Source organism: Mixophyes fleayi, chromosome 5 (assembly GCF_038048845.1).
Source record: "Mixophyes fleayi isolate aMixFle1 chromosome 5, aMixFle1.hap1, whole genome shotgun sequence".
Classification (NCBI taxonomy): domain Eukaryota; kingdom Metazoa; phylum Chordata; class Amphibia; order Anura; family Limnodynastidae; genus Mixophyes; species Mixophyes fleayi.
Genome location: NC_134406.1, coordinates 155,511,091 through 155,531,696, shown reverse-complemented (window position 1 = coordinate 155,531,696; position 20,606 = coordinate 155,511,091). Strand labels below are relative to the sequence as shown.

The 20,606-nt window shown below is 35.1% G+C and overlaps 1 protein-coding gene across 2 annotated transcripts in view; it reads left to right on the top strand.

The window, feature by feature from the left end:
* The window catches only part of LOC142158709 (cadherin-10-like), a 317,909-nt gene that overhangs the window by 228,286 nt on the left and 69,017 nt on the right, over positions 1-20,606 (top strand). For both annotated transcript variants that reach the window (XM_075212930.1, XM_075212931.1), the window contains 3 exons: positions 959-1,078; positions 6,459-6,626; positions 7,989-8,176. In XM_075212930.1, coding sequence (XP_075069031.1) covers positions 959-1,078; positions 6,459-6,626; positions 7,989-8,176 — 476 coding nt within the window. The remainder of the gene's footprint in view (positions 1-958; positions 1,079-6,458; positions 6,627-7,988; positions 8,177-20,606) is intronic.

The following is a 20,606-nucleotide window of genomic DNA, read 5'->3' as shown; positions in this document are numbered from 1 at the left end:
ACTGGATTTATTGTAGCAGCAGTAATATCTTGTCTTTTTATCATTGGGCTACTTAATAACAAAGTGCCAATGTCCAGTAACCCACACAACCAATCAGCAATTAGTTTTAATACATTTTGTGAAAGATAGATAAGAACATGTGAGATTGGTTGCTATGGGTTACTGCACATCTGCAGTTTAATAGTTCCTACATATGTATATAGACATGTATGTATGTATGTATGTATGTATACAAGCACTAAAAATTATATGATCTGATTTTTATTTTTCATATTTATTTACATCTTACATCACAGTTGGTCTTTGTTTCAAAGAGCAAAAAACCCAATTGCTGGCAATAGGGCTTTTCCTTATCAATCAAAGGGTCACTGGCAGTGATGGAACAACTATCACTGGTGGTAGCACCCTCCGTTAATAAGTTTCACCAACAATAACTTTCTCATGCTGTGCATGGGGAATTCTTTTTAACACGGTTCGTGCCGGTACAAGTACATCTCAGAATTGCAATTTCAGAATTGCAATAACAGAAAAAAATTAATAAAAATATGCTCTATTGTAATTCAATAAAATATTTTATTTTATACATATATATTTTTTTTAACTATACATATGCAGTGTAATTCTTATCGATGGAATAAAGGGAGATCTGCACAGAAATTTTAAAATCACATATCACCATTCACTTAACAATTTTAAATATTTTGCTGTTTTTAAGAACTATAGAAGGCAATCTTAATATGGAATGATAAAAGTTAAGTTTTATTTTTTTACAACACGGATTCACATGCAATTAAAAGTAATTCAAATTAATTAAGACTGTAGCGCACCAGATGTAAGCTCTGTGTCTGTGTATAGTTTTATTAAATGTGTCATTATTTTAACATATTTGACTAATATTGGGTATATATCTGGAATTGTTCAGGTCTTTTTCAATCTTTGTTTTTTATTTTGAACACAGGTACTTTTGTAGTACAAGTTACTGCTGCAGATGCAGATGACCCTTCATATGGAAACAGTGCCAAAGTTATATACAGTATACTTCAGGGTCAACCATATTTTTCTGTGGAATCTGAAACAGGTTAGTGTGTTTAGAATGTTATAAACACTTGTATAAGAAAAAGTCTATACATGTGCAGTGATTTGCGGGCCTATTAATTAAACATAAATAAACCTAATTTCTGGGAAAAATAGTGTTTTAACCAGAGATTGGTCTTTTTCGCTATCTATCAATGACTATCGCTGATGTTGGGGGGGGGGGGGTTCTGTCAAAAGTTTTCTTATGCAAAGCATGGGGAAGCCTATTTAATAAGGACTGCTGTAGTATAAAAAGGTAATAATTGAAAAAAAATATTATTCAAATAAAGTTTTGTTTTTATATGGAAATATTGTAAAATAATTTAAAAAACTCTTTCCTATTTTTTTATTTTCCCCCCACACTTAATACTACTGAAAACCCAAGCCAGGGCATTCAGTTCCATTGCGTATGCATGAGCCAGCTTGTTGGGTCACACTTATGTCCTGGGACTGACTTAGTGAAGCTGAAATTAAACTCTTTCCACTCTCGGCCAATATTAGTATCATTCCGCTGCCCAATAATATTTTAGTAAAAAAATGTGATAAGTGCAATGATTTTGTTGGTGAGTAGCAAAGCACAAATAAGATTGGAAAAGATCTTCTATTGAATTGCTACCTGATGACATCTTTTTGGAAAGGAATGCTCCTTGGCATGTGCGTCTTATATACCAAGACAGTTGTCTCTATTTCATAAAACAACATATCATGTCTGTCTATTGATTTTTACTATTCCTTTTTTTTATAGTTGGCCAAAGGCTTGTCTAGAAGTATAGATGCTAACTATATACATCCCAATTTAAGGTTACCAAGAAATAATCTATACTAGTGCTATCCTTCAGAAATATAGTGTACTCATGTATATTTAACTCAGAGCTATTTGGAAAGTATGGTTTGTGATCACTTACGAAAGACTGTAAATGCTTTTCCAAGCTGCAGTTTTGCTCTTGCTGGTTGGTGTGTGGAAAATTTCAATTGTTTTTACAACACCAACCATACTTGAATAAGACCTTCACGTTGATAGAAAAATGTTGTATCATAGCAGTATGAGGAAAGTAAAAACCCTACAACTGAATTGCTTTAAAATTACATTCTAGAGAAATGTGTCAAAATTGAATTCAATGCAATTTGATTTTAGCACAATGAAGTTAAAGCAAATAACTGGCGAATCTTCACAGTCTAGCAATAATATTATAGCATATCAAGCCTTAGTCATATATGGTTTTTTGAGGCATATATTGCTAGCTAACTTGTTTTAGGGTGCACTTAAACTAGACTGTTAAAAATGAAGGTAGTCATGTGATAATTGGCCTTCCACTCATGCATTGTGACAAACAGATTATATCATTGAGCCTTGCTACATAAATTTGCCATACATAAAAAAAAATTACAGAGTATTCAAATTGTGCTCTGAATAAAGCTGTCCATCCATACAGTGATTTGAACATACAGTTTGGCTGTTTTACACCACGTTTGCCCCAAATCACTGTAAGTGTTCACATAAAATGATCACCAGTATCAGCCAACATGCTGACCACACTATCTGGGATCTATATGATTCAATCCTGTCCAATGAAGTTACTCATGCGGGTTGGCAAACAGGACGAAGTTGCGGTGCTTGGCCCTAAGGCTGTGCAATTAGGTCTGCCAATTTTTTGTCAATATAATCCTACACATCATAATTTTACATAACTGTTATCCCATTTCCCAAAATTTATTGTGCAATGGTTATTGGGTATATGATATAGGGCAATCTATATAAAGACAAACAATGTGAGTTAAAAGTAATTATTATAATTTTATTAGCTTTACAATGTTAATTATTTTAATTAGAATATGCAAATTGTCATATTCTAGTTAAATGTCACATTTAACAACAGCATTGAAACAACAAATTCTTGGATGCTAGCACTCATGAGCATGGCCTTCCCTACCTCTTGTCTCCTCATTGTCTTTGAATGGTCTTCCTTTATTCTAGTTGTATCTTCTACTATAGTTGTATTTTCTATCTTCTCATCTTGCATTGCTTTTTACTCATGTTATTGTTTCTCTTGCACTTTACTTATTTGTATTTTGCTCCGTTTATATTTTGTTGATTGTACGGCACTTTGGATACTGTGGTGCATTATGAGTAAACTATGATGATGATGATAATAATGTTGTAGAGAGTTACTCATTAATCTTGAAAAAGTTCTTGAATAGAACGAAACGCGTAGAGGTGTATTTGTACATTGTTACTGTTGTTTGCATTGAACTTTATATTGACTGCAGCGTACAAGCTGTCATTAGAATCAATAGGAATAAAGTTATTTATTTTTGAAAGCCGCCTCCTTACTCCATGGAACAGCATGAAGGGTAATAACAAGGAGAGTATCTGATTTATGCAAACCTAAAACTACTCGCGAGCACTGCATGTTTTCGTCGAAAGGTCCGCTGGAATTGTGTGCATAGAAAACGCCCCCTTGACGGGTTATTGAGCGGTATTGGACTTTTAAATATTTACATAGGATCGTGGTCATTGCATGGTAATTATCCCACGGAGACCGCGTGTCGACAGTAACGGGTCCTGCTGGTACTGGATAGCGGACGTTATCGTATCTACTGAAACATATATGTAAGTAACGGATGTTTCAGTTTCTGGTCTATTGATTTGAAGGCTTATAGTGTGTTTCTTTAACTTGCATGGAACGGGAGTGTTATCAGAGAGGTCTGAACACATGAAGTTACACACGAGATGACATGGAATATAGCGGAACATATTTGAGGACTATTCAACATTTGAACATTGTCAATGCTCATGTAGGATTTATATATAAGTTTTTAAGTGAAGTTGTATAATTGTGAGAGGTGTGTTGGGAGTTGGCTGAGCGCTGCAATATCTATCAGTAATTAAGTGTATTTGGGAGGGTGGGATCTCCTATTGTAGCTGCACGCCAATTCCTTTATGTGTAGATAGAGTTTGTGCGCAGAGGTCATGTTTTGTTATGAAGAGAGTTTGATGCCTGCAGACACTGGTATGCTTAGCATTGTTTTTCACACTTTTACTGCTCTAGGCTGGCTTCACAGTTTCTAATTGCTAAAATATAAATATCTAGTTTGGTAATATGCAGTTTTGTTACATAGCAATCCGACCTATCCAACCAGGACTATGATTACCTGACTATTATAAATTTTGTAATTTTCCATTTGAGAGATTTATTGACTAACAATCCATATCTACATCATAAATAATTTGATGGGGTGATGAATGTATCTAATGTATATACACATTTTATTGAATATTTATATGTAATTTGTATCTTGTATTTACAAAAATAGTATAAATTGTCATTTATTTTAGTTTGAAATTCTACAGTAGATGTCTTACTATGTATTATTATGCTAAAGATATTCATAAAAGATAATAAGATATTTTGTACAAATACGTACACACTTATTTCTTATTAAGCAGCAGAATATTAAAGACTTCATTTAGAAATAAAGTTTATCCAGTTACCAGGTGCATGTTTTTTGCTGTATGAGGCAAAGGTGTGCAAGTGCAAATTAGCATCATATATCTGAATTTTCTCTGAATTTTAAATGAGACCCTATATGTTATATTATTGTTGTGACCAAAAATATTGGCTCTCTTACAGTTTTTATTAAAAATGCACCATTTCCTCCAGGAAATTGCTGAAATAATAATAAAAAAAATGGTATCCGCATATGTATTTCTTTAGCTTGCAGTGGAATAAAACATAAAAAGCAGAATAAGTCGTAACTTATTCCATAAGGAAATCTCAAATGGGCAAGACAAAATTATTGCCACCTTTTTAGAAGCAGTTAGAAATAATTCTATTTCAAATTGATTATTTTCCTTCACTTTGGAACTGACTTCACTTTTGGTGAGTATCATCTTGAATAGAGAGAAAATCATTCTCCTGTTTGGTGTCACTGTGTGTGCTGTAATGAGCATGTATAAAAGAAATAAAGCCAGAAAATGCCTGAGGAAGGCAGTCAGATTATTTTAGTCAAGCAGAGACAGTCTCAAGGCTACAAATCAATCTCCAGAGACCTATTCATAGTATGTAATGTTATTAGGACGTTTAAGTCCCATGGCATTATAGCCAACCTTCCTAGATGTGGCTGCAAGAGCAAATGTTGTCAAAGATTGCAGTGCTGGATTCCCTGAATGGTGGAGAAAGCACCTTTGTCAACTGCCAAACAGATTCAAGCTGAGCTACAGACAAAAGATAAGACAGTTTCAACTGGCACCAATCATTGCCAACTCAATGAAAGAAAGTTTTAAACTACAAGGTCCAGGAGGACCTCACTGCTGACAGACAAACATAAGAAAGCCTGACTGGAGTTTTCCAAAACACATCTGAATAAGTCAAATGCCTTCTGGTAAAGCATACAATCCTTATGTTTACAGAATGTTAAATTAAGTTTTCAAAATAAAGAAAACATTCCATTTAGTCAATCAAGGAGGAGGTTCATTGATGTCTATGGGGTTCACTGGGTGTCTTGAACCTGTGCAGGCATCATAAAATCTAGAGATTTCCAGGCTATTTTGAAACACAATTTGGAATCCAGTGTCAGAAAGCTGGGTGTCCATCAAAGGTCATGAGTCTTCCAGTAGGGCAATGGCATCAAACACACTTCAGAAAACATCCAGGGATGGTTAAATACAAGAAGTTGGATTGTTCTCAAGTGGCCAGCAATAGTCTATATCTAAATCCACAACATATTGAGAGATCTGAAAACAGCAATTAGAAGAAGACACCCTTTAAATATGGCAGAACAGGAGCAGTTTTTCCTAGAACAGTATACCAACTGCCAGTAGAGAGGTGCGGGATGATCATCCATGATTATCGGTTGACTGAAAATATTTTTACCAAATTTTGTGCTGCCAAATATTAACTCTAATGTGTCAATAATTGTGTCAATGCCATTTGTTTTCATTTTCTGAATTAAAATGATATACATTATTAAGGTCATAATTGAAAACAAAGGTTCTGTAATATTGACAGTTAGAGAATTGTGGAGACCAAAAACTGAAATTACTGAATTTGTGAGTTATATGAAGTATAGGGAAGGTTGCCAATAATTTTGAGGACTAATGTAGGTTATTCACATAGCATAAGACAACTGTTTTTATGGGATGGAGTCTATGTTCAAAGTAGGGGTATATATGGTGGTATGTCATACCGCCACTTCTACTACTGTCTTCATTGTAAAACTATTAAATTCCATTCATTTACATTCACATTGCATTTTTCATACTGTCACTTCTAAATTTCCATTCAGCCACTTCTATATTTTCACTTTGACCACTGGATGAACTGAAGTCTGTTTGCACTAATTCAAATGTACTCTCTAAAATCATTATCTTTATTTTATTTTAGGTATTATTCGAACTGCTTTGCCAAACATGAATAGAGAAATTAGAGAACATTATCAAGTGGTTATCCAGGCCAAAGACATGGGTGGACAGATGGGAGGATTGTCTGGTACTACCACTGTGAACATTACTTTGACTGATGTCAACGATAATCCACCGAGATTTACTCAAAGTAAGTTATATGTAGAAATACAGTATATGTACTGTTAGAACACTCTTAATTGGGTTATAATTGCGGTGTATTAGGTTATGGATAATGGTTTAATTTTAATGGCCTTTGATGTCTATTATTTTACAAAAGTGTGATGTACATTGCTCACTGAGGTGTGGGTTACATTGTTTTATTAGACCACCAATGGCAGTTTGTTACACAGCTATATACAAAAGTGATGCATCGGAATGCATAGTGATCTTTAATCTTGCAGTTTACTTCACTGAGCTGTGATGAATGAGGATTAGTGCAGATACCATAGAAAAAATTATCTGATTATAGCTTATTGCTAAATATGCAAAAGTGTGTATTCCAACCCTCATCATAATTATATTTAGCATAATTATAACCATATTGTCATCTGGTTGTTTATAACAAAAATGTAATTTCTCCTTCTAAATTTAAATATAATCCCCCAATTTAGAGCATTCAATTAATCTAGGCACTCTTGGGCTATGAGGAATTAGGTAATAATTTTTCCAACCAACCTTTTTGACAGCCAGCCAGGGTGAAACAAACAGTCAGGGTGAAAATTATACAGACTTTTAAACCTAGCAAATACAGCAATGGGGACCGCTAATAGAATGCGTACCTGCCAAACAGCCATTGTATTGATGGTGACTACACCATGGTTCCACTTTGTGGAAAATTTATTTTAAAAAACTGATGTGACGCTCTTTGTTTTCATTTCGGTCCATTATTGTCCAAATTGCAGAGTTAGTTTTTTATACTCCCAAAAATGTAAATCATGTGGCCCTCATAGACTTTTGTTGATCCAGCATGGTTCAAATTAAGTAAAGTAAAGGGGAAAAAAATATTTTTATTTTAAAAGTGGGTAATTCTCTTACAAACCTGTGCTTTTCTAAGGAGATATGGAAAACATAGAATGTTAGCGGTTCCTGAGAACCGAATTAGAAAAACATTGTGTTTTATGACTAAACATCATTTCAAAGGAAGGCAACATTTCACTCATATTTCATAACAATAAAGTTTGCGTTTAAGACCATATCACATTTTTACCTTTGTTGTGTCTAGTAGCACTTATGGAGATAGAATTATTCTTCTTTTATTGAAAAACAGCGTCATAATCTGCAATGTCAATCAATTGCATAATTCTTAATATGTATATAATGTGATTTGTGACATTTAAAAAAAAATGATTTTGAAGCACAACCAAATTTGGTATGTTTGATATTGTTGTATGATACCATTAGTGATTCTATTAGTAACATAAATACATCCTAAAATATATTAGTAGACTGCCAATTATTTATTTTGCTAATAAATTATAATGCCAATTATCTTTGTACCTTTTATTCTCAGATACCTACCACCTCAGTGTCCCAGAATCATCTCCTCTTGGTACTATAATTGGTCATATAAAAGCAATGGATGCTGATACTGGCAAAAATGCTGAAGTAAGATACAGAATAACAGATGGAGATGAAATGGGCATGTTCGAAATAACAACAGAGAAGGTGACACAGGATGGTATCATAACTATAAGAAAGGTATGCATTTCATTGAAGTCATATACTTAGTAATGTGTGAAATGCAAAATAGCTAAAAACTTTCCCACATGTGCATAAAACAGGAGGAGCAACATTTTTTTACAGCTCTATAGAATTGGAAGTGTGGAGCACTGTACAAAAAAAAATACATTTAAAAAGTATCCATCATTACCCACATTGCCCCAGCAATCCTTTCCTTGTTATATTATATAACAATGCTCCACACAATGACTAGAAGAAAATATAAGTGATCATGTGCACATAATTATGTTACAAAACAGAAATAATTATTTATTTATTTTAGTTTGGAACCTACTTCTTAGCTAAAATATTCTACACATATGTATCCTCTTATAATATAATATAAAAAAGTAGTAATGATTAGTGTTTTAATTGATTAAACTTGATAGCAGTATTTACAGGTAAAACTTATGGTGTATTTCTGAGTAAATGATGCATGCCATCTTGAATTGCTTAAGATACCTTTATATCACTTAAACCATGTCTAAAATGGGTTTGGCTACTATATACTATACTGTCTTTTTCTTATATACATTTTTATCTACTGCCTCAATTTTATATGGACTAATGCAAGATGAATGGATATACATTCTTTATGTATAACCCCTTTGTATGGTTGATTTGGAAGTGCTATTGACTTCAATTTTTTTATTTATTTGTTTATATTTCCATTTCCATTACCTTGATAGTGTGATATATGAGTCCTGGCCTTTAAATTTAAGCTTTGTTGTTTAGATCACTAAGCATGCCCAGATTAGGATGTTAGTGATGATGAAATCAAGTGCATGTTAGCAGTCTGACACTGTGTTGCATTTGGTATTAAAAGTATATATGTCACATGATTACTACAGTTTCAGGCCCTTAGGAAATGTGTTCTGTGCTCCTTCAAAATGTTCTTGCTCAGATACCTAGTAATAATACCACAGCTATAAAATACATCTTATATTTTTTGAGAAGTGATGTTGTCTGTGTCACATGACTCATTTCAATGTGTTCAATGATGGAATGTCAAACTGTCAGAAAGTAAAAGACACTTTGATATGAGGATCACCTCCTACAAACAATATATTTTGAATCAAGTTGAAGCTAATACATTATTATCAATATTGTAAGCCTACCCCCTTCCCACACACACACACATTAAGCATTAAGTTTAATATATTTGCAACATGGAGCATTATCTTTTTAAATAAAGTCCATTAACAGATGGATATATTACTGCCATGAAATGATTCACATGATTGTCACTGATTTTCAAATATCTTGAATAATTCAAGTGTGACTACATATCCTTACACTAGCCTGTATTTGTGTAATCTAGCAGAATGAATGCATGGACTCTTAAAGTTTTCACTATATACTTATATTTCCACTAGTGGAAAACAACAATATGGGAATTTTCAGGCTAAAGTTGTACTTTCTAATAATCCAGTGTTCATGTTACTTTGCCCACTGCAAATGCACATTTTGTTTCTGCTGATTGGAGTGGAACTTGTTTGGATTGGCACTTTCTATACCACATCAGTGACAAGGTATATCCATTTATGCATTCTGAAACACCTCTTATGACTTTTTTGTTAGCTAACTTGGGTCTTTTTTCTCCCAAGTCATAGAAGCCTCTGTCAGCTCATTTCATCAACAGTATTTTTTGAGCAGAGGACTGCTTTTGACTGGATATTACATTGGGTGGTAGCTCATTTTTTATTCATTAGCTCAGTGGTTCCCAAACTGTGTGCTGCGGCTCCCTGGGGTACCGTGGTGATCTCACATGGGTGCCGTGGCCAGGACCGGTGGTAAGCAAGGCGGGTGACAACTTTGGAAGTGTTTTATCTTAGGGGTGCTTTGAAAAAATTATGGAGACCCTAAGGGTGCCTTGAACTGAGAAAGTTTGGGATCCACTGCATTAGCTCTTATGGACTGAGCCAAATTGTCATGTCATGTTATCACATGGTGTACCAATTTTCCCTTTAAAAAAGTCTTAAGACAAATATTAAAATTTTAAAATGATAGGATTTCATTTTTTAAGCTTAATGCTGGGGGACTCAAACTTTTTTGTTTTCTGTTCCAGACCCCATTTAAGCACACTATATCAGTTATACTTCATGTATTTTGAACACAATATAGCATTCCTTAGCATGTTTATTCTTACAGAATTTTAAGAACATTATTGATGACCATAAAATTACACAACTTGAAGTACTTCTGAGTACTTTAAGTTGAACAGGACCGGTAAATATATGGGGTTACCCTTGATATAAGGAGTAACAAGTACGGGGGCAGCATGATGGCATAGTGGTTAGAACCTCTGCCTCACAGCACTGGGATTATGAGCTCAATTCCTGACAATGGCTTTATCTGTGTGGAGTTTGTATGTTCTTCCCGGGTTTGCATGGGTTTCCTCCGGCTGGATGCTTCGGTTTCCTCCCACATTCCAAAAAAACATATTATTAGGTTAATTAGCTGCTATTATATTGACCTTAGTTTCTCTCGGTCTGTGTGTGTGAATATGTTAGGGACTTTAGACTGTAAATTCCAAGGGGGTAGGCAGGGCTGCCAAGAGGAATTTCGGGCCCCGGTACAGCAAATTTTTGACCCCCCCACAGGTGATAAGCAAGGTAGCTGTATGCCGCCATGCAGCGACAGCGCCAAAGGGGCGTGGTCACATGTTGGGGGCGTGGTTGCACTTCTTTAGGCATGGCATATTGAGGGAGATTCAATTGCCGGCGATGTGACAGGTTTAACCGAATAATATGAGGGGTGGTACTGGAAAGAGCAATAGGTGTCAGTCTGACACCCTGGCCCAGACCTGGATTAAAGTGCTGGGGGGCCTGGGGCTCTTTAGACAGGGGGCCCCAATGATGTGACATGGTTATCATTTTAGACAAATTTATACAATACACAGGCAATACTGTGTGAACTTTTGTTAGGTGCACGCAGTTCTGCCTTCATGAGCAGTACACGGTGAAGCGGGACATACCTCCCAAATGTCCTTCCAGTTAGACCAAATCCTGATTAAGCGAGACAGTCACCCAAATTCGGGACTGTCCCACCAGATTCAGGACAGTTGGTAGACTGTCCTGCTCCCTCCTACCTGTTCTTGTCACTTTCACCACTTGTGGCTGCTGGTGTCTTTAGCTTAGTTGCTGCTTGTCTTGATCCTGGAATGTTGTATGCCCTATATGGAAAAAAATGGGTACATGAGATTTAGAAAACTCCAACCAGCCCTGGTGTTAAATCAGTAGCATCCACGTTTTGTAATTATGCCTCCCTTAATCCCCAACATTAAAATAATAATTTTCACATTTGCTAAATAGATCTATTGCCCCTCAACCAGCCCTGACATTAAAATAATATCAAACACATTTTGTAAATAGACCTATTTCCCTCCAACCAGCCCCAACATTAAATTAATAGTATTCTTCCCATTTAATATATAAACCTATTTCTCTCCCTCCAAACAGCCCCAGCAATACATTAAATAGCATTTACCTTTAACAAATATAACCATTTCCCAAAACCATCTCCAGGCATTAAATAATTCATATTAAAATGTAATAAATACCCCTCCTCCCCTAAATTAGCCCCATATTCAATTAATATCCATCCCAGCATTAAAATAAAGGTCCCGTCACCTCACCTTAAATTAATAGGCCTCACTATTAAATTAAATATCCCAACCAATAATTTAAATTGTCCCATCATCACCCGACAAATAAAATAGCACCCATTAAAAAATTAACCTCCAGCTGCTCTCCACCATTAAATGGCCTACCTCCCACACTATATTAAGACCCACCCTTCCCTCACATATTATATTAACATACTGCCCTCCCTCACACACACTTCATTAACATAACACACATAGGGGAAAATTCAATTCGGCTGCGCTCAATGCGGCGCTAATTCTATTACAGTTATTATGATAATTTTAACAGTGATTTCTGCTTGCGACTCCCTGAGCTGCGAGCAAAAACCAGCGCTAAAGATTACCGTATTACTGGTAATAGTGTGCAGCCACATTACTTTTGGCAGTAGGGCGGCCAATTGAATTCCCCCCAAACACTATATTAACATGCTGCCCCCCCACACACACACATAGACTATATTAACATACTGCTCACACACACACTATATTAACATAACACACTACTTTAACTTGCTGCACACACACACTATATTAACATAACACACACATTATTAACATAACACATACTATATTAGCATACTGCCCACACTTACACTATATTAACATACTACACACACACTATATTAACATAATACACACATTTTATATTAACATCCCCCTTCCCTTCCCTTACCTTGTTCAATCATGAGCAATTCACACATAGGACAGCACCTGTCACGTGGTGCATGTCCCATGTGACCCCGGAGCTCTCACTGACAGGGCACACATAGGGGAGGAGGACCGATTATTATTAGGAGATTACGGAAGGTATCTGGTTTCCCCCCTCATTCGTGAGTGCGCACGGCCAAAAAAAATTTTTGACATTTTTTTTTAACTATGGAGCTTCAGCCCAGGGGGCTTGGGTAAATTGTACCTGCCTCCCCCCTCTTAGTGCCCCTGGGGGTAGGGACTGACATGTGTGAGTGCTGTGTACATTGCTGTGGAATTAGTGGCACTATGTAAATAGATGATGATGATGGTGGTCATAAGAAAGGAATGAAAAATACAATTCTACTGAGGTAGTGTGTTAATAAGTTGAAAAGATGCTGCAGTAGAAATAAATGAATTTAGATTGTACATTAATGTAATATTTTACTGTATATGTTCCAACATAACATGCTCCAGTGCATACGACACACCTGATCTAATAGGGAACAAAAATGAAACATTTCCCCCTGGTTGCCCCTTCCTCTAGGTCAAGGATAATAACCTCTGTTAAGAAATGAGGTGGCATCCAATACAATGCTGGATCTGTGCTGAATACTTTCCAGCTCTTCTTTTCCCTATAATTCTTTGCTGAATTCTTTCAATACTAACTGTGCTTTCCAATCTAGCAGTTCCACTGATATAAAATAGTGCTTCTGCATAATCAGTAACACCTGGCAGAATGCATTTGGGTGTGTCTGCTTGTATTGAAAGAATAAAGCAGTGTCTGGGAAGGGAAAGGGGAAGAGCTGGGATATATTTAGCAGAGAGACAGCAAGCTTGTGGATGTCACCTTGCTTGTTAAAGACAGCCTTTTCAGATACAGGCTATTTTTTCCAAAAATATCTATAAAGTTATATAAAACTTTTATTCTTTTTACTTTTGTAATAATGCAAATGCTACTACAACTGCTACCAGTACTACTACTACTACTACTACTACTACTACTACTACTACTACTACAGCTACTATTACTACTACTTTGACTACTACAACTACTACTGCTAATTATTATTATTATTATTATTATTATTATTATTATTATTATTATTATTATTATTATTATAATGATAATAATAATAATAATACATGTTTATTATTATTATCAAATAAAAAAATGTATTATAATAATGCTTATGCTTATGCTGCTATGACTCCTACCTGTGTCACTACATGTGCTATAATTAGATTATAAATTATTTTAGGAGCAAAGCTCTCCTGGCTCTTTGTTTTACCATCAGCATTTATTTTGTCTTATATGTCACTATTTTTTCTTAATATCCCTGTATTATGTACGCCATGTTTTACCCACTGTCTGTGTTCTAGAGCACTGTTACAAAGCAATGTCAATAGAACTAATTCTACTATACTACTTCTACTACTATTTCTACTACTACTACTACTACTACTATTACTACTACTACTAATACGAAGAAGAATAAGAAGAAGAAGCAAAAGAAGAATAACAATAATAATAATAATAATAATAATAATAATAATAATAACATAACTACTAGCAATAGCAGTAGTGGTAGTAATATTGTAAAAGTAGTAGCATCATTAGCAACAGTTTACTCAGTTCTGTAAATGGTATTTGAATAATAAACTTGATTCCATTAAAGTTAATGCACTTAAGAACTGTTTCCAAAGAAATATCAATTTGAATTTCATGGAAATTAATACTATCTTTGCAAATATGAACAGCATGAAGCAGAATACAATATAACAAAGGCAAACTGTCATTCTAATGAGGAAGCAACAATAAAGTATCACAAATAATTTTCTGTGCCTAATTTAACACCTCAGAGAGGAATCAACAACAGCAAGAGAACATCCAGTCCCACAGGCTCTGCTTTTAAACACAGATTTGAAAATTTATGAGCTATGAATTCCCAAACTAGAAAATACAGACTGAAAATTCATTAAAAAGGTGAAGATGAATCACAAGAGACAAACCATACATAAAGGACTATACATCATGAAGTAAAAAACAGACAGTGCAATAGAATATGTTTTGGCTAAACTTAAGTTTAATATTTTCGAAGAAAGTCAGAAATTAAAAAAGCAAGTTTGTATAGAGAAAATCTTTAGTTGGTAATCCAGAATGACAATGCCTTTAAATTATGAGAAAAAAATATAGGAACAAATTGATTAAAATGCTTAATAATAAAAATGACAAGTTTCTGTAGCACATTGCTTGTATTATTTGTTGTAATACGTTTTTTAGTGTTGCAGAAAAAAATGCTAATTAACTGGTGCAGGTTCTGTTTCATTTCCCAATTAAACTAATACACCCCCCTTAGTATAGTGTTTTGTGTAAGGGTCTACAGTTTTGATTTATTCCCTGCATTACCACATAAGTGTGCGAAAGAATGAATACAATTAATCATTAGAGGTGTATTACTAGTATTAGAGAGAAAGAACATTCATTAGAAAATCACTATGAAATATAAGGTCTTGTTTACTACCATTGCTTTTTGGTGCAAAGTTTGCACTTAAATATAACACCACATTACAATTGTCTAGCTTGCACTAGACTAAAACACAAAACAAAATAATGATTGGTTGCTAAGGTTTATTGCTGCGACACATGCTTTGGGGCATGTCTCTTCAACATATACCATTGCTCTCCTTTGGCCACTTGGTCATCAAGGCCGGCACTTGAATTGTTCAGTTTGTTTATTCAGTCTTTTTATCTTGAATACTCATATGCACTTTATTCAGGGGCTTGATTCCATCCAATCACATGATAATTAGCTTGTCACACACCCTTTACATGTTATAAGTGTGTGTATTTAGAGTTGTAAGCCTTGTTTGACATTATTTTGTATACTGAAATTGATTTCATCCTGACCACATTCTGAACTCTGCCTGTCCTGATAACTTGCCTGGCTCTCCACTTCTGGAAGCTTACCATCAGCCCTGACTATTTGCCTGGATATTGACCACTTGAAGATTGCCATCTGCCCTTGCTACTTGCCTGGAGATGGACTACTATTACTTGCTGCCCATCCTGACCTTGTTCTGCTGTTAGACCTCCTCTTATTGCCTTGCACAGTATTTGGTGTAACCCTTACACAGACCTTTTTTCTCTTATTGATAATACTGAATGGTTCCTTGTGTTTTTGCAATTTTCTTGTGGAGCTGGATTTTCCATTCCTTGTTTCTATCCTTTTTTTCCTCTGCCTAGTCTTTACTTACTTCCTAGTATTGAAACTCAGACCCTGCATGATAAATGCCTAAAATCATGTACAAAAGTTCTGGGGGCAACTGAGTACCAGCTAACTGTATGGGAAAGGGGCTGCTACAGGCAAAGCACTCTAGTAGCCTGATTCTACAAGTGTTTGGCATTATAAATGCAAAGTTTTGCTCCTAAAAATGCAAGGTTTTATTTTGCTGCAGAATGCCATCTGCAACTTAGTGTAATTAATCAACATTTTGCTGTTTTGATTTAAGTATCTTTACCACACTATTTTTCTTCTCTTGGACTCTCTGTACTGTGACGTAATCTTGAAGGTATAATGGATGGGTGGTAATAAACATTTATATTTACTGCCCAGCAGCAACTTAAGTCTTACTCCTTCCCACCCAAACAGCTTATCCAGCCCTATTGCTGAGTTCAAGCCATGGGACATCCCCATGCTATAAATATGGCTAATGCCATAAGGCCTCCTTTTGTGCTGGGAGCTCTTAGGAGCTAGTCTTGCGTCATCTTTCAGGGTTTAAAATTTTTCCAAGGATCCATTGATTTATTACATATGAATATAGGTGAGGCTCAGAGCTGGATTCCATAGGGAGAATTGGTCTGCAAGCAAAATTGGGGATCTCCCCCCTAGGTGTGCCCAGCCCCATGCTGATAGCACTAGGGCTCTTCCTACACCACTGGGTGGTGGGTGTGGGATAATAATTATTTTACCATGTATAAAAGCATTTAGTCCCTGATGCACAAGAAGTTTCAGTATGCCCAAACTACCATTAAGTCTTTGGGCATACTAAAGCTTGTAGTACTACAAGCACCAGTATACCTATGGCTGCCAGGGCATGCTGGCATTTGGGGAACCATAAGTGTCAGCATGTTCTGGCATCCAGGGCCCTCTTGGATCAGCAGTACACCCAGAACAAATGTAAATATGACACAGACACCAATGTAAACATTATTTTAAACTGAGAACACTCCTACACTGCCCTTATTTACTCTCTTTATTTCTCACATAGATACAGGGTCTTCATCTGTAATAAATCCATGGACCCTTGGCAAAATAAAAAAACCCTGATAAACGATGCAAGACTAGCTCCTAAGAGTTCCTGGCACAAAAATAAGTTTCAGGGCATTAGTCATAAGTAATAAGATGGGGATTTCCTATGGCTTGAACTCAAGCCCTGAGTTCCAAGCATTGGAAATCCCCCAGAAATTACATCTCTTACATTTTTTATTTTTTTTTACCCGTGATACCATTTTAAATAAAGTGATTTATGTTGACATTTTTTTCACTCCACAACTCTAGCTCAGATCTACTCAACCTCAACATGGTCTGGGTGATCAAAACGAAAGGAAAAGTCATGGGCAGGACTGTCATCAAACACTACATCACAAGGATGTGGGAAACAATTATTTCAGTGCTGTTATGGTACTATTAATTGTACTATAGTACTAATGTTAAACAATAATGATAGCATTGTCTGTAGGAAATGATAGTTTTACAACTTTAAAAAATAGCATAGTTTAAACCAGTTATGCACTTATTAAAAGTATTTATTACCACATTTCTGTTGTTTCCTTTAAAATGTACATATAAAATTCATGTATGTACCTGTGCATCACAGCCATACATTTTTGTGATGTTGTGTGCCTGTTTTTGTGGAAATGTCCTCTTTTCTAAGGAAAGCTTCTTCTTTGCATCTTATTATGGATCACGACATTCCGAGCTAAATAACAGCTGGGACGTGAATGCTCCTTCTTTTGTGCTCACCTGCATATAAAAGATTTTGTTTTGGAACAAGATATTTAAATGGGTTTCAAAAACTGAAGAGGGCTTATTGGAAGGGATGTATACTGTTTTGCAGATAGCAGCAGAGCCCCTTTCTTCCCACAGAAGAGCTTGATTTTTAAGCGTGTTCAGGTGCCAGTATTCAGTAGCCGTCTTATAGATGTGATGTTACTTCAAGCTCATGATCAATTTTATATGAAGCTAGCATAAACGGTATTTTAAGAGAAAATTGAAAATGTAATGAAGTGGATGGTCCTAAAGATGGTAGTAGGCTAGACTTAATTTTTTAGTAATGTTTTTACAGTTTCCACCACGCACATTTCTTGCAAAAGTAGGCACAAAGGGATTTTACAGGTGCAGTTCAGCAAACAGGAATGTCGGCACTCATGTATGTGCGAGATATAGGATCATTTGTGGTGCATTTTTGTCCTTATCTTTGAATTACTTTTCATGAGTCTATTGTGGTATATGTTCTACATAAGGCACTATTTTACTGGTCTTTCTTGAATTCACACTAATAAAGAAATTATAGCTAAAAGCTACCAGTCATAAGTCACAGGTAATCAGGGTAACAGGGCTAGCGGCCTACCCAGAACCCAACCACTGGACAAGAGGCAGAAGGCAGGTGCAAATTGTTACAGAAAACATTTTTGTGGCATGGATTCCAGTAGAGGACTTAGATAAGGGAGACAACTGTAGTTCACTTATGGAAATGAGCAAACATATCAAAATTATTCTAAAAAATATTTGATTTGTTCTGCATGTAGTCATGACATTTTGCAAGTTTTGCCAGCAGAATTTGGACTTAAGGTCTAATTTGGTAGATTTATTTTTTAGTGATTAAATATGCAAAATAGTTAATCAGGGAATATTTTTAAAATATAAGCCCTACCCTATGAACTAACTAAACACTTGCTATGTACTATTGGTATGTTACAAACCCAACGTCATTGATGTCAAAACAAGTAACAACAAATCATTATGTGCAACTGAATCTAGACAATCCACATGAAATTGAAGTGGCTGTAAGCCATAGACAGAAAAATGCATATGCACAGTATATTTTAAAAATAGTCTCCTGAATGGCTTATGCCCAACATTAAATACAAGCAAGAGATATGTTCTCATTCTGACCACCATCAGCAAGAATAATTATATTCAGCCTACTAGATTCATTTGGGGGTCATAAGAGCACATGGGGGGAATACTATTTTAGCCCCACAAATGCTTTGCAGCTATCAGGAGATGATTATGTCTCATAACCTAGATGGATAGATGCCAAGATACCTCGACCCTCTAATGACCACCTGACTTCATTTTCATTTTCCTACTAAATGCTAATATCACATTAGCATTGGTTGCATTACACTCTAACCTCTCCTGAAATGTTTACGTATTAATGACAGCTCACAAAGTTTATGCCCTATGGTTCTTTAATTATGGAATATGATGTATATGATATTGACATGTTATCTTGGCTTCATTTGTAATCTGCCAGATGAAGGCTTTTATTTTCTATAAAATTAACCCTTTAATTTAGTTTTGCTATCTTTACACATTACCACTCATGTTCCAATCTTTATTTTATTGCCATCATTTTGAAAGTGTTCTTTTGAAACCTGTACATAATACTCTATATGATGAGTAAATAATGTGCCTTGCATATGAATTTTAATTAATATGGGATAGACTTGGATTCTTAATGTTAAGTAAAAATAGGTCAACTGAAGGTTATGGTATAAACTTTAATGTCTCAAGACAACTTAGAAATAGTACTTGGTATTTGCATTTTATGAAGAACAAGCACAGTGCTTATAATGTACTTAGATAATGGATTTTTTAGAAACCATTCAGCTAAAAACAGTAAAAGAAAAGTATCTATTACTCAACTCGAAGCTACATTGCACAGCAAGAGGAAACTTTATGGATTCAAGACTAAATTCCTGCCAAGTTTTTTGAACTTGCAGGTGCTTTTAAAACAAACTAAAACATATTATTCACACATATTTCAAGTGTTTAAATCACCTAGAAAATTACCTCATGAAAAAACAGTGTCATATACTTTGGAACTCTAAAAATATCAATTTACTATTGTTAATTATTTAAAATGAATCTAACATAATACAATAGACATTTAGAAGTAAATGTTCCAGTTATTGAGCCATTTTCATTACTGAAAGTCTTCCCTTTGAGTTATTGTACTGTAAGCATGCAAACTGTTCAATAAACATGGACATGTCCAAATTAGTAACACATTAGTTTTCCCTTTAAAGATACTAGAACATTTTGTTAGAATAAAGCTTACATTCATTTTTCCAGGATTTGCAAACTTACCTTGTGTATTTTGGAATATGGGGATCAATTTTAAGGGAAAAGATCTAGTGCTAACAGAAAAGAATATGTCTTGCAACATTCTATTGGATCAAATATTAATCTTAAATCAAAGTTAAACAAAATAGGTTTAAATCATGGTAAAGTTGTTAGGAAAAACTAAATTGAAATATACTTATAGTACATAGCTGTTAGCCACAGAACACAGTAATCCTGAAAAAGGAAGACAGAGATATTGTCCACTATGTGCTCTCTATAGACACATTGCTTATTGTGGACAAGGAATGCCTAGAGCCCTAATGTCTTCCCATTTATTTATTTAATAATAAGCCAATTGATTTTGATTGGATTATTATAGTTCCTGCTGTTGGGTCACACTGCAATATCAGGCCAATTGCCCAACATATTGTACCAAGTGGAGGCAACTTAACTGTTGCTGCCAGCTAATGAGGACACAAGCCATAGCAAGGGAAAGTGAATATGTCTGCCGGCTGGTGAACTATAATGCAAGTGTTCTTTGTATTATTTAAACAACTGAACAGTAAATGATGCTTGATTACTTAATTATTACAATTAAAGAGAAAGGAAAATAGGTCTGCACTAGGTAAGGACTATCCTCAAATAACAAATAAAGCATTGAATTGCTACTTGAATTAGATTAGATGAAGAGCTCTTCCAACTTAACATATAACTTCTTATG